Source organism: Oppia nitens, unplaced genomic scaffold, assembly GCF_028296485.1.
Source record: "Oppia nitens isolate AA-2021 unplaced genomic scaffold, nextdenovo-longstitch-racon4-pilon3 scaffold2_pilon_pilon_pilon, whole genome shotgun sequence".
In the NCBI taxonomy this organism is placed as follows: domain Eukaryota; kingdom Metazoa; phylum Arthropoda; class Arachnida; order Sarcoptiformes; family Oppiidae; genus Oppia; species Oppia nitens.
Genome location: NW_026533210.1, coordinates 1,641,433 through 1,658,173, shown reverse-complemented (window position 1 = coordinate 1,658,173; position 16,741 = coordinate 1,641,433). Strand labels below are relative to the sequence as shown.

At 28.1% G+C, this 16,741-nt stretch overlaps 3 protein-coding genes across 3 annotated transcripts; all 3 read left to right on the top strand.

Moving 5' to 3' along the window:
- Window positions 1-4,798: 4,798 nt before the first annotated feature.
- On the top strand, window positions 4,799-6,595 carry LOC128955485 (major facilitator superfamily domain-containing protein 4B-like). Its single transcript, XM_054301162.1, has 2 exons — window positions 4,799-5,791; window positions 6,515-6,595. Exons 1-2 carry the CDS (start codon window positions 4,799-4,801, stop codon window positions 6,593-6,595), a joined length of 1,074 nt encoding a protein of 357 aa, XP_054157137.1.
- A 625-nt stretch (window positions 6,596-7,220) lies between these two features.
- On the top strand, window positions 7,221-8,399 carry LOC128955484 (major facilitator superfamily domain-containing protein 4A-like). The gene has a single exon (XM_054301161.1). The coding sequence runs from the start codon at window positions 7,221-7,223 to the stop codon at window positions 8,397-8,399; it is 1,179 nt and encodes a 392-aa protein (XP_054157136.1).
- Window positions 8,400-14,970: 6,571 nt separating this feature from the next.
- LOC128955254 (major facilitator superfamily domain-containing protein 4A-like) lies at window positions 14,971-16,128 on the top strand. Its single transcript, XM_054300904.1, has one exon. It carries the CDS (start codon window positions 14,971-14,973, stop codon window positions 16,126-16,128), a length of 1,158 nt encoding a protein of 385 aa, XP_054156879.1.
- The last annotated feature ends 613 nt before the right edge of the window (window positions 16,129-16,741 follow it).

The window sequence follows — 16,741 nt, the reverse complement described above, 5'->3', positions numbered from 1 at the left end:
AGTTATTAATGCTATGATTCCTAGTAATAATAATAATAATAATATAAAAAATAAATTGAATTTTAAATATTAATTACATTATTGTTGACATTTAAAAAAATTTCGCTTTCAATTACTTACATATTTATATATATTGGGAAATTTAATATTTAAAAAAATACAAATATAATACTATAAATAAATAATAAAAATAATGTATATCAAAAAAAATAATGCAAACTAATAATCTAATCTATAAAATATTAAGATAACACGTAAGCAACTCTAATTAATTGATAATTTATCAAACAATATATATATATATTTATTATATATTATATTAACACTTTATTTTTTTACAATACAGTGGTTATCAGTGAAAAAAAAATAATTGAAACACAAAAAATAAAAGTTATTTATATGTAAGTAATACTATAAGAATTTTTTTTACAGATATTTTCAATTGTAATGTAAATAAATTATATACTTTATAATTATTATTATTACTATTTAATTATTACTATTACTATCATATTATTATATTTGTTGTTGTAATATTGTATTGAAATAGCAGTAACCAACAAAAAAAAATGTCATATAAGTTAATTATTTGCACAATTATTATTACTATTGTGATCATTAATTATCATCGGGCTTTAGGAGGACTACTATCCAAATACAACAAATATGATAACATCAACAACAACAACAAGTCCATTGGACAGATAAATGTGACTATAGTGGGCGGTAATGCCACCTACCCGGGCGAGTTTCCCTACCAAGTACTAGTCGAGCGTCTATTCAGACAATCTGGTTCAACCTATCGGGTATCGTGTGGCGGCACAGTTATCAATAGCCAATGGATACTGACGGCAGCCCATTGTCTAGCCCAGAGCTCCGACCCTAAACAGTATACTGTCCACTATAATGTTAGCGATTTGGTTGATATTGATAATAAAATAGCGGTCACCAAACATGTCGAAATGGTATTTATTTTTTTGTGAATATAATTAACTAATTAAGTATTATTATTATTAATTAATTAAAGGTTTTATATCATGAAGACTATGATAACGATCCGTACGGACCGGTCAACGATATCGGTGTCATCAAAATTGTCGGTAAAATCGAAAAATTTACCGAATTTATAAAACCTGTACAGTTGGCCACCGCCGATGATGATTCGGATATTGACAGTAAATCGTGTGTGGCCACCGGCTACGGGCTTACCGGCTACAGTAGTCGTAAAAAAGGTATTAACGATAACAGTGAGGCAACTGGACTGATGAAAGTTGACGAACCATTGATTGAGGACATCGACGAGTGTCGTACTAGAGGCGACTTTGATAGGGTCAACCCGGTGACCAATGTTTGCGGTGGTGGCCATAAAGGTAAAGGTACCTGTCATGGCGATTCGGGCGGACCGCTGCTGTGCATGAGTCGTACGGGCACTGGTGGTTACAAACAAATCGGTATCGTCTCCTATGGACGTCCCTGTGCTATTGGTGCTCCCGATGTCTATACCAAAGTGTCGGCATTTAACCAATGGATTCGCAAAACTATTAAATAATTTGTATTATTTAAAATATATTTAAAAAAATAATAATTATTATTATTACACTTATTTGTATCTATATTTAAATATAATTAAATTTTATTATATTTTTTATTTTATAAATTTTTTTTATTATAAATTCAATTTACAAATTTAAAAAACAATATTTTTTATTAATAAATATTAATATAATCAAATTATAATATTATTAATAATAATATGTACTGAGTTAGTGTCAAATATTAATATTTAATTTAATTTAATAATATTTATTTTATATAATTATTAATTAAAAAAATTAAATTGTGTTATCAAATGATTACCGGTACAAGTGATTATAAATTAAGATTATTTAAAAATTTCATAATTATAATAATATAAAGCCATTTAAAACAAAACAAATCGGACAGTTGTCCTCAAAAAATAAAAAATAATTAAACCTCAACTAAACAATAATTAATTGTATAAATATTATATCTTGATTTTCATAGCACTTATCTATTGAAACTCACATACATGTGCTGACAATCCCAGCAATAGATTATAAATACAATTATTAAAAAAAATTGATATAAATTATATTAATATACATAAAAAACTGTGAAATCTATGACATATATGTATTAGATATAACACAAAACGAAAAACTTTTATAATTTAAAAAAATCACAAAAAATGTTATCAAAATTATTATTACAATTAACAACAATATGTTTGTATATAATCAATGCATTGAGCATTGAATTGCCGACAGATTGCGGCAAATCTCGGGCTGCGGCCATCACTGATATCAATGGCCAGATTGTCGGCGGCGGTGATGCTGCTCCCGGAGAGTTTCCGTGGCAGGCAATCATCGCTATGACCGGCGAAACCGAACCCGACACGCGGGACTCGTGCGGCGGCACTATAATAGCTGACCAGTGGATACTGACCGCCGCTCACTGTGTAGTCTTCTACAGACATCCCGAATCAGTTTACGTCCGACTCGGTGTCCATAATCGACTGGCCACTGATCCCGCTACCGAAGTTATGGTCAATGTTAGTAAAGTAAGTAACAAAACGAGAAATCTACGGTCAAAGTGGTCACCAATTTATATATCAAAAAATATGTTGGATTTTTAAAAACCGCAGATCATATCGCATAAGGACTTCAACGTCGGTAATATAACCAATGACTTGGCTCTGGTTAAGCTCAGCCAACGACTAGACTTCAGTGGTAAACATAAACATTTAGCGCCGATATGTTTGGCCACACATAGCAACAAAACTGTACGCAACTGTATGGCCACCGGTTTCGGTTCAGTAGATACTGGTAAGTGTTGTTTTATTATTGTTGATCTCATGTGTGATACATATGATGGTTGAGCTCATGTATCTACAGAAGGACAACGACCTCAGAATCTCCAGAAGCTGAGGCAGCCGATAGTGGCCGCCCTAAACTGTTACAAAGCGTACAGCATGTATAGAGACGACCTGGAGTTGTGTGCGGGCGGAGCCGTCGGTGGCGGTGCGTCGGCGTGCGATGCGGACGCCGGCGGACCTCTGCAATGCATCAGTGGCGACGACCAGCAGCGATGGTATCAGTTGGGCGTTCAATCGTACGGACCGGACCCGTGTGCCAAACCGCACGAACCCGATGTCTACGGCCGGGTATCCGAGTTTGTCGACTGGATTAAACAACAACAATAGTAAGTGTTGGCCAACACTAGTGATTTAGTCGCACCGGTAGGTGATATGATGGGCCATTGATTTTATATGTAATAATGATAATACAATTTTTTTTATTATAAATGTCTAATGTATTAATTTTAAAAAAAAAATTAATAAAAAATGTTTATAAAGTAAATAACATAATTATTTGAATTTTATTTTTATTTATAAATTGATATAATGTTTTTTTATTTTTTGTTTTTTTTTGTTTGTTTAATCATTGCAAACAATTTAACAAGCTAATTTATTGCTGTTTAACAAACAAACTTAATCACAAACAAAAAAAATTATTTGTAAATATAAATATTTCACATTTTTATTGTTGAAATAAAAACCCAATAAACTATAACTTACACTATTGCTTAATTATATTTAATTAATTATTATTTTTATTGTAATAATAGTTAATATTGTTTTTTGTAATAATAAATTTATTGCAAACAAAAAATAATTGTTGTAATAATTTTTCTCTCTTTCTTTCTATTAGTACATTAACTTTTGGTACTTAAACTATAGAATAATTGCAAAATTGACTATTTTTAATACTATTAATAAAAAAAAGGTAATTAATTGGACAAAAAAAAAATATTATTTTTTATTAGATATTTATATTAATTATAGAAAGTAAATAAAATCAAAAATTACTAGTCATTTAAAGTGTATAAACTGTATATATATTTATTACAATAACTTTTTATTATTACAATTAAAAAAAAAATTATTATTGAATTATTAGTTAAAATATAAATTATGTGACCCTTCATGTTTGTGTGTTTTAAAAAAAATTAAATTATAATTGTCTATATATTTGTGTGTAAACTATAATAATTATAATAAAAATTAAATTAATAGTTAATATATATATATATATATATATTTCAATTACATTGGATTAAACAAAACTTTATTTACAATCTATGGTTTTACTACTTATACATTAATACTAATAAATAAAATAAAACAAAAATATTTATATATAAATATAAAACTATGTCTACACAGGAGTCACAAAAAATGTCGATAAAATATAAATATTTGCTTACATTTGTCATATATATGTGTTATTTTTGTTATGTAAGTATTAATTAAAATATATATTTTCATATATATATATATATATACTAAATCTATATATAAAATTTATATTTAAAATATTAATTAACAATTTATTTGTTTAATCAAATTAAAAACTAACTAAACAGTACTTTCAAAACATGATATTTGGTACCGTAATAATTAATCTGCAATTATTATACAAATGTACGTTTACCCAGATATCATTGGGTAACACCATGTGGGGTATAGCCTATACAGTTATTGAACTTGGTAATTTATTATATATATTTAACAACAACAACAATAAATGTTATTTAATATACAAAAATAAAGTATTCAAAAAAATAATAAAAATAAACATTTATCAATAATTAATAGTTTTAATTTAATTTAATTTATTTTTTTTTTAAAAATGTAGCTGGACCAATTTTCAACAAAATAAATATACAAATATTTTATACGATATGTATGTTAATTGTTGGCATCACTACTATAATCATGCCATACGTCGGACTCTACGGATATTATGTTACCTTTACTATCAACGGACTGGCCAGCGGTGTTGTCGACACACTGTCGACTGTATGGATAGTCGAAATGTGGACGGATATGTGCGGGCCGTTTGCCCAGGGATTGCAGTTTGCATTGGGATCAGCGGCTATAATATCGCCGATAGTGGCCAACCGTTTTCTATCGGAAACGGTTATCGAGTTTGTCCATCACATCAATCAACAATCAAATTATACCGTAAATTCATTCATTAATAATAGGACTATTGTTACGGGAAATGTTGTCGAAAATATAACATTAGTAAACTCGACTACAATAGCCATCACTGAGCGCACACCTACACGTATTCACATACCGTATCTGTTTATCGGTGGTCTTAACTGTCTGAGCGCTATAATTGTTGGCTGTCTCTACCTATACAAACCGTATGTCAATCGTACGATCCAATCGGACACAGATAACATAATTACTAACAAACCCGACGGTAGCAAATTGGCCAAACAATTTGCTAATATCAAGTCAATGTTGGCCACTGAACTACGACCTACCTGTCCGATACTTGTGCTTCTCATATTGTCGGCCAATATGATCGGTTTGGTTACGACAATAATGTGGACCTACGCTAACTATTGGCTATCGTTTGCCCAGTCATCGCAAGGACGACTGACCAATCAATTGGCCAACAATATTATGATAGCCATGTGGTCATCATTTTCGCTCAGTCGTGCTATTTGTGTAGTCCTATCCTATTATGTTAAGCCTATACCTGTAACTTATGTCTGTCTCGTTATACTATTAGTATCGCAGATACTGTTCCTTATATTTCAAGGCACATCCATAGCTATTATGTGGACGGGTAGTGCACTGATTGGTTTTGGTTTGGGACCCATATTTGCCAATATATACCAATTGATTGAATCGATAACACCGGTAACCAATTTGGTGGGCGCACTGTTCATATTTACAATCGGTGTTTACTATGTAATAACATCATTGCTTTTGGGCGCATATGTTGAACAGTTTCCTATGATTTTCATATATATTATACTATTTTGTTGTGTCGTACCATTGATTTTGTTGATTGTTATCAATTTGTTTATTAAAAATATAATCAATGTCAATTTTGTTAATAATACACAATCAATTGAAAACATTATAGCAAATAATAATAATAATAATGGTAATAATGGTGGTAGTTATAAAAATAATAATAATAATAATAATAATAGTTTTAATTTTCAAACAATAAGATTATAATTTATAACTACTGTATTATTTTAATTTATTAATTGTCAAACATGTCATATATAAATTATATAATATAATGTAGACAATTACAGTACATTTAAAATTATATAATATTTGTTTTTTATTATACTGTTAATAATAGGGTTAGATTGAGATTCCCAGGGAGGGAAGTTCCCAAATAAAATCCCTCCAATTTTCCCGGAAAATATGGAAAATATATTATATTCCCTACCTTGATCGTTAGAAAGGGAATATATAATTTGTCATACATTAAAAAGTACCTAATCTCAATGACTATGTGTTTCAATTGGGACCATTATGTTAGTAATAACTCAATCAAAATATGATTCAAATATTATTAAACATTTAGTAAAAACATTAAATACATTTTGTAGATATTTACTATACAAACGTGTTTTTAATTAAACATAAATAAATTCATGTAATGTGAGTTAGGGTACGATAGGTGGTACCACAAGGAAATGTCTTCCCAGGGAATTCCCAGGGAACAGGGAATATAAGGAACTTATGGAATAAAAGACGAGGGAGGGAATCTGATCTAACCCTAACTGTTATACAAACTATAAATAAATGTTTTCTATTATGTTTAGTGAAACAACAGTTTTTAGTTTAAGTAACATTATTAAATAGATATTAAGTGAATAATAGTAATATTAACAATTATTTTTGTTAATTAAAAATTTTATTTTTTATATATATATATATATATTTATTATAAATATGACTTTAACTGTATCGCCGAAAATATCGAAAAACTATAGATATTTACTAACAATTGTTATATATGTGTCTTATTTCTGTTATGTAAGTATTGTTTTAAAATTTTTAAAATATAGACAAAATTTATATTTGTATATAAAGTTAAATTCTATACATTTAAAAAATCATAAATCATAGTGTTTTCATAACATGATAACTGGTCCCACACTAATCAATCTACAATATATATACAACTGTACGTTTACCCAGGTATCGCTTGGTGTGACCATATGGAGTGTCACATACACTATCGGGGCATTGGGTATACAATTATACTAAAATATATGATACTATATTTATATACATAATGTCTATAATTAATATTGTTTTAGGTGGTCCAATATTTAACATTATAAACTTGCAAATTGTTTACATGATATGCATGATTACTGTTGGCGTCACTACAATGATTACACCATATGTTAGACTCAATGGATATTATGCTACATTTGCCGTCAACGGTCTGGCCAGCGGTGCTATCGACACAATGTCCAGTGTCTGGATAGTCGAGATGTGGGAAGAACTGTGCGGACCGTTTGTACAGGGATTGCAAATATCGTTAGGCCTATCTGCTATAATATCACCGCTAGTGGCCAACCCTTTCCTATCGGATACGGTAACTGAGTTTATAGGTATCAATCAACGATCAAACCATTCATCACTTGAATTCATGAATAACATGACTATCGCTACCGAAAACGTTATCCAAAACAAAACATTAGTGAACTCGACTACAATAGCCATCATTGAGTTAACACAAACACGTATTCAAATACCGTATCTATTCGTCGGTGGTCTTAACTTAGTGTGCGCTACAATAATGGGCGGTCTCTACTATTACCGGCCATATATCAGGCGAGTAATTCAATCGGCAGTCGATGAGAGACCTTTAGACAATCGGCGTAACAAAATGGCCAAAATGTTTGCCAGAATCAACAAAATGTTTACTACTGAGCTCTGGCCATCTCGTGCCGTACTTTTGCTTCTCCTATTGGCGGCCAATACTATTGGTTTGGTTATGGCAATAATGTTGAATTACAATGGCTATTGGTTAAAATTTGCCCAGTCGTCACAGATACGACTGACCAACCAAATGGCCAACAATATTTCAATATTAATGTGGTCCGCTTTTTCACTTAGCCGTGCTATATGTGTAGTCCTATCCTATTATGTTAGCCCTATTCCCGTAACGTATGCCTGTTTTACCGTACTATTGGTATCACAGATACTGTTTCTTATATTTCAAGGCACATCTATAGCTATTATTTGGACGGGTAGTGCACTGATTGGTTTTGGTTTGGGACCCATATTTGCCAATATATACCAATTGATTGAATCGATAACACCGGTAACCAATTTGGTGGGCGCACTGTTTATATTTACAATTGGTTTATATATGACAATAACTTCACTGATTTTGGGCGCATATGTTGAACAGTTTCCTATGATTTTCATATATATTATGCTATTTTGTTGTGTCGTACCATTGGTTTTATTAATTGTTATCGATTTGCTTATTAAAAAAGTAATCAGAGTCAATTTTGTTAATGCTACACAATGAATTGAAAACATTATAGCAAATAATAATAATGATAATGGTGGTGGTAATTATAAAAATAGTAATAATAATAATAATAGTTTTAATTTTTTAACACAATAAGATTATAATTTATAACTACTATTTAATTTATTGTTTAATAAATTTATTGTGTCTCAAAAAATAATATTATAATAATTTTTTTATAAAAGTTTTAATACTATAAAACTACTAATTAAGATATTTAAGTTTGTTTAATTTAGTTTTTTTTATTATTTATTAATTAATAAATACCTGTATCATAATATAATCTAAAAATTAATAAATTTAATATTTAATATTAATTTCTATATATATTGTTTATGAGTTTTATTGATATATTATATTAATAGGTGATATAAAATGATAACTATTAACTGGTATATTAAAATATAATAATAATAATAATAATAATAATTATTATTATTATTATTATTATTATTATTAAATTATAAATCGATATTTAATTAGCAAAAATTATTAGTCAGGCATTAGTAATCAAATTATTTAATGTAAAAAAATAAACGTATAATTTTTTTTGAGTCATATATTAGTTTGTTTAAACTATGTTTGATTTAAAATTAACAAATTATTATTTCAAATAATTAATACAAAATTCATATTTTTGTTGGATTAAATAATTAAGTTTTTTTTAATCATAATTAACAAATTGATTGTATGAACTGTATATAAAACTGTATACAATTAAATAATAATGCACATAAAAAAATCACATAAAAATTTTTATTATATTAATATATTGTTATACAAACTATAACTAAATGTTTTCTATTATGTTTAGTGAAACAACAGTTTTTAGTTTGAATAACATTATTAAATAGATGTTTTTATTAATAAAGTGGATAATAGTAATAATAACAATTATTTTTTTTTTAATTAAATATTTTATTTTATAGATATTTATTATTATTATATAAATATGACTTTAACTGTATCGTCAAAAATATCGAAAAACTATAGATATTTGCTAACAATTGTTATATATGTGTCTTATTTCTGTTATGTAAGTATTGTTTTTAAAAGTATTGTTTTAAAATTTTTAAAATATACAAAATTTATATTTGTATATAAAATTAAATTCTATACAAAAAAAACATAAATCATAGTGTTTTCAAAACATGATAACTGGTCCCACACTAATCAATCTGCAATATATATACAACTGTACGTTTACCCAGGTATCACTTGGTATTACCATATGGGGTGTCACATACACTATCGGGGCATTGGGTAATACAATTAGACTAAAATATATGATACTATATTTATATAAATATAATGTATATAATTAATATTGTTTTAGGTGGTCCAATATTTAACATTATAAACTTGCAAATTGTTTACATGATATGCTTGATTACTGTTGGCGTCACTACAATGATAACACCATATGTTAGACTCAACGGATATTATGCCGCATTTGCCGTCAACGGTCTGGCCAGCGGTGCTATCGACACAATGTCCAGTGTCTGGATAGTCGAGATGTGGGAAGATCTGTGCGGACCGTTTGCACAGGGAATGCAAATAGCGTTAGGCCTATCAGCTATAATATCACCGCTAGTGTCCAACCCTTTCCTATCGGTTACGGTAACTGAGTTTATAGGTATCAATCAACGATCAAACCATTCCTCACTTGAATTCATGAATAACATGACCATCGCTATCGAAAACGTCATCCAAAACAAAACATTAGTGAACTCGACTACAATAGCCATCATTGAGTTAACACCAACACGTATTCACATACCGTATCTATTTACCGGTGGTCTAGACTTAGTGTGCGCTATAATAATCGCCGGTCTCTACTTTTATCGGCCATATATCAGGCGACTAATCCAATCGGCAGTCGATAAACAACTGCCAAACAATCGGCGTAACAAATTGGCCAAAATGTTTGATCAAATCAACACAATGTTTACTACTGAACTCCGGCCATCACTTGCGGTACTATTGCTTCTCGTATTGGCGGCCAATACTATAGGTTTGGTTACGGCAGTAATGTGGACCTACAGTAACTATTGGCTAGCATTTGCCCAGTCATCGCAATCACGACTGACCAACCAAATGGCCAACAATATTTCGATAGTAATGTGGGCCGCTTTTTCCATAAGCCGTGCTATATGTGTAGTCCTATCCTATTATGTTAGCCCTATTCCCGTAACGTATGCCTGTTTTACCGTACTATTGGTATCGCAGATACTGTTCCTTATATTTCAAGGCACATCCATAGCTATTATGTGGACGGGTAGTGCTCTGATTGGTTTTGGTTTGGGACCTATATTTGCCAATATATATCAATTGATTGAATCGATAACACCGGTAACCAATTTGGTGGGCGCACTGTTTATATTTACAATCGGTTTATATATGACAATAACTTCACTGATTTTGGGCGCATATGTTGAACAGTGTCCTATGATTTTCATATATATATTACTATTTTGTGTTATCGTGCCATTGATTTTATTGATTGTTATACATTTGCTTATTAAAAAAGTAATCAATGTCAATTTTGTTAATAATACACAATCAACTGAAAACATTATAGCAAATAATAATAATAATGATTATGATGATGGTAATAGTAATAATAATAGTAATAATAGTAATAATAATAATAGTTTTAATTTTCAAACAATAAGATTATAATTAATATTTTGAATATTAAATTTATTGTTTGGCAAACATGTTCAAAGCAGATAATTATTATAATTTATTATAAAAGTTTAAAACTAAAATATTTAAGTTTGTTTTTTTAAATGGATATTCAAATCATTATTAATTAATAAATACCTTAATATAATCTACTAATTAATAAATTTAATATTTAATATTAATTTCGGTATAAATTATATATTTAATAAATGACTATAAAATGCTAACTAATTAACTTTATATATTAAACTTTATTATTATTATTAGTTTGTAAATTATAAGCTGATATTTAATAATTAAATAAAAAACTTATATAAAACTTATGCATTATTAAGCATTTTTTTATTTAATATAAAAAATAAAATGTCTAATGATTATGTTATATTTTAGTTCAAACTAAGTTTCAAAAAAATAAATTATTACTTAATATTATTATTTCAAATTGTGATATCTGATATCTTATTGTATTAAATAATAATTATTTTTATTATGATTATTATCAATATCTATATTTATATATATATATACTGTATGTATACCGTATATCTACTGTAGATATTTAAATAATAGTACATAAAAAATAACATAAATTTTATTTAATTATATTGTTATACTAACTAACATTTTATATTATGTTTAGTGAAACATTATAAAATAGATTTTTTTAAATAAAGTGATTAGTAGCTAACAATTATTTTTGTTAATTAATTAATTGTTTTATTTTTTTGAAGTAAATATGACTTTAACTGTATCGCCAAAAATATCTAAAAACTATAGATATTTACTAACAATTGTCATATATGTGTGTTATTTCAGTTATGTAAGTATTGTTCAAATTTTAAAATATACAAAATATTTATTTGTATAAAAAAGTGATATTAAAATATAAATCACAGTGTTTTCAAAACATGATAACTGGTCCCACACTAATCAATCTACAATACATATACAACTGTACGTTTACCCAGGTATCGCTTGGTAACACCATATGGAGTGTCACATACACTATCACATACACAATTGGGTATACAATTAGACTAAAATATACTGTATAAATATTTATAATGTATATAATTAATATTGTTTTAGGTGGTCCAATATTTAACATTATAAACTTGCAAATTGTTTACATGATATGCTTGATTACTGTTGGCGTCACTACAATGATTACACCATATGTTAGACTCAATGAATATTATGCCACATTTGCCGTCAACGGTCTGGCCAGCGGTGCTATCGACACAATGTCCAGTGTCTGGATAGTCGAGATGTGGGAAGACCTGTGCGGACCGTTTGCACAGGGATTGCAAATAGCATTAGGCCTATCAGCTATAATATCACCGCTAGTGGCCAACCCTTTCCTATCGGAAACTATCACTGAGTTAGTCAACATTAATAAACACAACTATTCCTATTCAATTATTAAATACATGAATACCGATACCGGAAATGTTGTTCAAAATCTAACATTAGTGAACTCGACTACAATAGCCATCATTGGGCGCACACCTACACGTATATACATACCGTATCTAATCGTCGGTGGTCTTAACTTAGTGTGCGCTACAATAATCGGCGGTCTCTACTTTTACCGGCCATATATCAGGCGAGTAACCCAATCGGCAGTCGATGAGAAACCTTTAGACAATCGGCGTAACAAATTGGCCAAAATGTTTGCCCGAATCAACACAATGTTTACTACTGAGCTGTGGCCAACTCGTGCGGTACTATTGCTTCTCATATTGGCGGCCAATACTATTGGTCTGGTTATGGCAATAATGTTGAGTTACAGTGGATATTGGTTATCATTTGCCCAGTCATCGCAAGCACGACTGACCAACCAAATGGCCAACAATATTTCGATAGTAATGTGGACAGCCTGTTCCCTTAGCCGTGCTATTTGTGTAGTCCTATCCTATTATGTTAATCCTTTATACGTTACGTATATCTGTCTATTGATACTATTGGTATCACAGATACTGTTTCTTATATTTCAAGGCACATCTATAGCTATTATGTGGACGGGTAGTGCACTGATTGGTTTTGGTTTGGGACCCATATTTGCCAATATATACCAATTGATTGAATCGATAACACCGGTAACCAATTTGGTGGGCGCACTGTTTATATTTACAATCGGTGTTTATATGACAATAACTTCACTGATTTTGGGCGCATATGTTGAACAGTGTCCTATGATTTTCATATATATTATACTAATTTGTTGTGTCGTACCATTGATTTTTTTAGTAATAATACATGTATTATTGATCAAAGTGATCAATGTCACTTTTTTAAATTCTAGACAATCAATTGAAAACATTATAACTAATGATAATGATGATACTATAAATAAACTTAATAATAATAATAATAATAATAGTTGTAATTTTCAAACAACAAAATTATAAATAGACATTATTATTATTCTAATTATTAAGTTTATTAACATTAATATTTTTTATACATGTGTTTAATTGAACAAGGTTATTAATAATAATATTTTAATAATTATTAAGAAACATTTAATATTTAATTGATTAATATTTGTTTGCATTATTTTTATTTTTTATATATATATAGATATATAAAATTACGAATTTATTTGTTTTAAATTTATTTTACGATTTTTTTGTTATTAATATTTAAGATATTTTAATTAATAATTAATATTTTATAAAAAAAATATTTACAGTCTATAACTAAAACACAAATATTTGAAATATTTTCTATAAAACTGCATTAGTAAGCAGTTTTAGTTATAGTTTAGAAATACAAGGGTTAAACTAGGAGAGGGTAGGGATGTATAGGGGGGGGGTTGGAATTTTAAAAAAAAATATTAGATTAATCATTTAATTTTTAACATTATTTTAATAACAAAATTTTTAAGATAATTTTTAAGATAATTATGAAAATATTAAGTTATTGTATTTTAAAGGCAGATTGTGTTGATTATTATATATATTATAATTATATATGTATATAAATATGTGATAATTATATATATTTTTTAAATAAATTAGATTGAAATTAGTATTTATTAATTTAAGAAATTTATTTTGAATATTTTCCTACTTTCCTTGGAAATTTCCTCCCCATTTAAATGGGAATTTTCGAGAATTTAAAAAATTTTGTAGGAATTTTTTGCTCTACCCCTTGAATTTTCCCCTTGGATTATGAATACATAGCATAAAAAAATATATATCACACTTTACTTCACAGTTTATTAAAAAAATATACATTTGTATTTATATTTTTTTATTTATTTATTAATTATTTTTATAAATAATATATATATAAATTTAATTATAATTGACTTATTAATTTTGTGTATTATTATTAAGCTCTAAAGAGATTATTTAATAATAATTGATTAAAAAATTATTTTTAAACTAATTATGATGCATAGTTAATTTATTTTTATTAATTAATTTATTAATTAAATTGTTTTTTTTTGAAAAAAATATATTGTAATTAATTATATCTTTTAATAATGACTATAACTGTATCGCCAAAAATATCTAAAAACTATAGATATTTATTAACAATTGTTGTATATATTTGTTATTTTTGTTATGTAAGTATAGTTGAAAGTATTTTCAAATTATTAAAAATATAAAAAAATCATCAAATCTATAGTGTTTTCAAAACATGATAATTGGTCCCACACTAATCAATCTACAATACATATACAACTGTACGTTTACCCAGGTATCGCTTGGTAACACCATATGGGGCGTAACATATACTATCGGGGCATTGGGTATACAATTAGACTAAAATTTGCTGTATAGATATATATATATAATGTATATAATTAATTGTTATAGGTGGTCCATTATTTAACATTATAAACTTGCAAATTGTTTACATGATATGCATGATTACTGTTGGCGTCACTACAATGATAACACCATATGATGGACTCAACGGATATTATGCTACATTTGCCGTCAACGGTCTGGCCAGCGGTGCTATCGACACAATGTCCAGTGTCTGGATAGTCGAGATGTGGGAAGATCTGTGCGGACCGTTTGCACAGGGATTGCAGTTTCTGTTGGGCTTATCGGCTATAATTTCACCGCTAGTGGCCAACCCTTTCCTATCGGAAACTGTTACTGAGTTAGTCAACATTAATAAACACAACTATTACCATTCAATTATTAAATACATGAAAACCGATACCGGAAATGTCGTTCAAAATCTAACATTAGTGAACTCGACTACAATAGCCATCACTGAGCGCACACCTACACGCGTATACATACCGTATCTATTCATCGGTGGTCTCGACCTTTTATGCGCTGCAATAATCGGTGGTCTATACTTATACAGGCCGTACATCAAGCGAGTGATTCAATCGGCAGCCGATGAACAATCAGCAAACAATTGGACTAACAAATTGACCAAAATGTTGGCCACTGAACTTCGGTCTACACCATCAAAACTATTGCTACTCATATTGGCGGCCAATACTATAGGTTTGGTTACGGCAATAATGTGGACCTACAGTAACTATTGGCTAGCATTTGCCCAGTCATCGCAATCACGACTGACCAACCAAATGGCCAACAATATTTCGATAGTAATGTGGGCCGCTTTTTCCATAAGCCGTGCTATATGTGTAGTACTATCCTATTATGTTAGCCCTATTCCCGTAACATATGCCTGTTTTACCGTACTATTGGTATCACAGATACTGTTCCTTATATTTCAAGGCAAATCTATAGCTATTATGTGGACGGGTAGTGCACTGATTGGTTTTGGTTTGGGACCCATATTTGCCAATATATACCAATTGATTGAATCGATAACACCGGTAACCAATTTGGTGGGCGCACTGTTTATATTTACAATCGGTGTTTATATGACAATAACTTCATTGCTTTTGGGAGCTTATGTTGAACAGTGTCCTATGATTTTCATATATATGATACTATTTTGTTGTGTCGTACCATTGATTTTGTTTATTATAATACATGTGCTCATCAATAAAGTTATCAATGTCAAATCTAGTGATTCAATTACTAGATTATAATTTTAAATAAAGATGAACTATATATATTTTTATTTAATAATTTAAAAAATATATATATTTACACAAAAAATATGTTGTTACTTAATAATATTAATATTAAAATTTAAAAAAGCATATATTATTAATAATGACAAATTGGATTTTTTCCAACATTATTTAATTATTATTATTATTATTATTATTCACTATAAATATCAACAACAAAAAATAATTATTAAATTTTATGTTTGCAATTTTTTTAAATTTTAATAATGTTATATTATTAATAATTTTTAAAGTGTATGTTATAAATGTATTATTATTATTATTATTATTTTCTAACATTTTATTTTAAGATTATTAGAATTAATTTTATTTTGACATTTAATTTATAAATATAAATAATAATATAATTTAAATGTATTACAGTTTAGAAATTAAAATATTTATTTAAAAAAATAATATATAAAAATGTAGGAATTTTATATTTACTGTATATTAAATTTTTTAAAAATCTATTAAAATGTTAACTATGTTTTATTATACTGTATTTACTGTATAAAATTAACATTATATAAACAATAAATATTTTAAATATTTTATATATATATAAAACTGCATTAGTAAGCAGTTT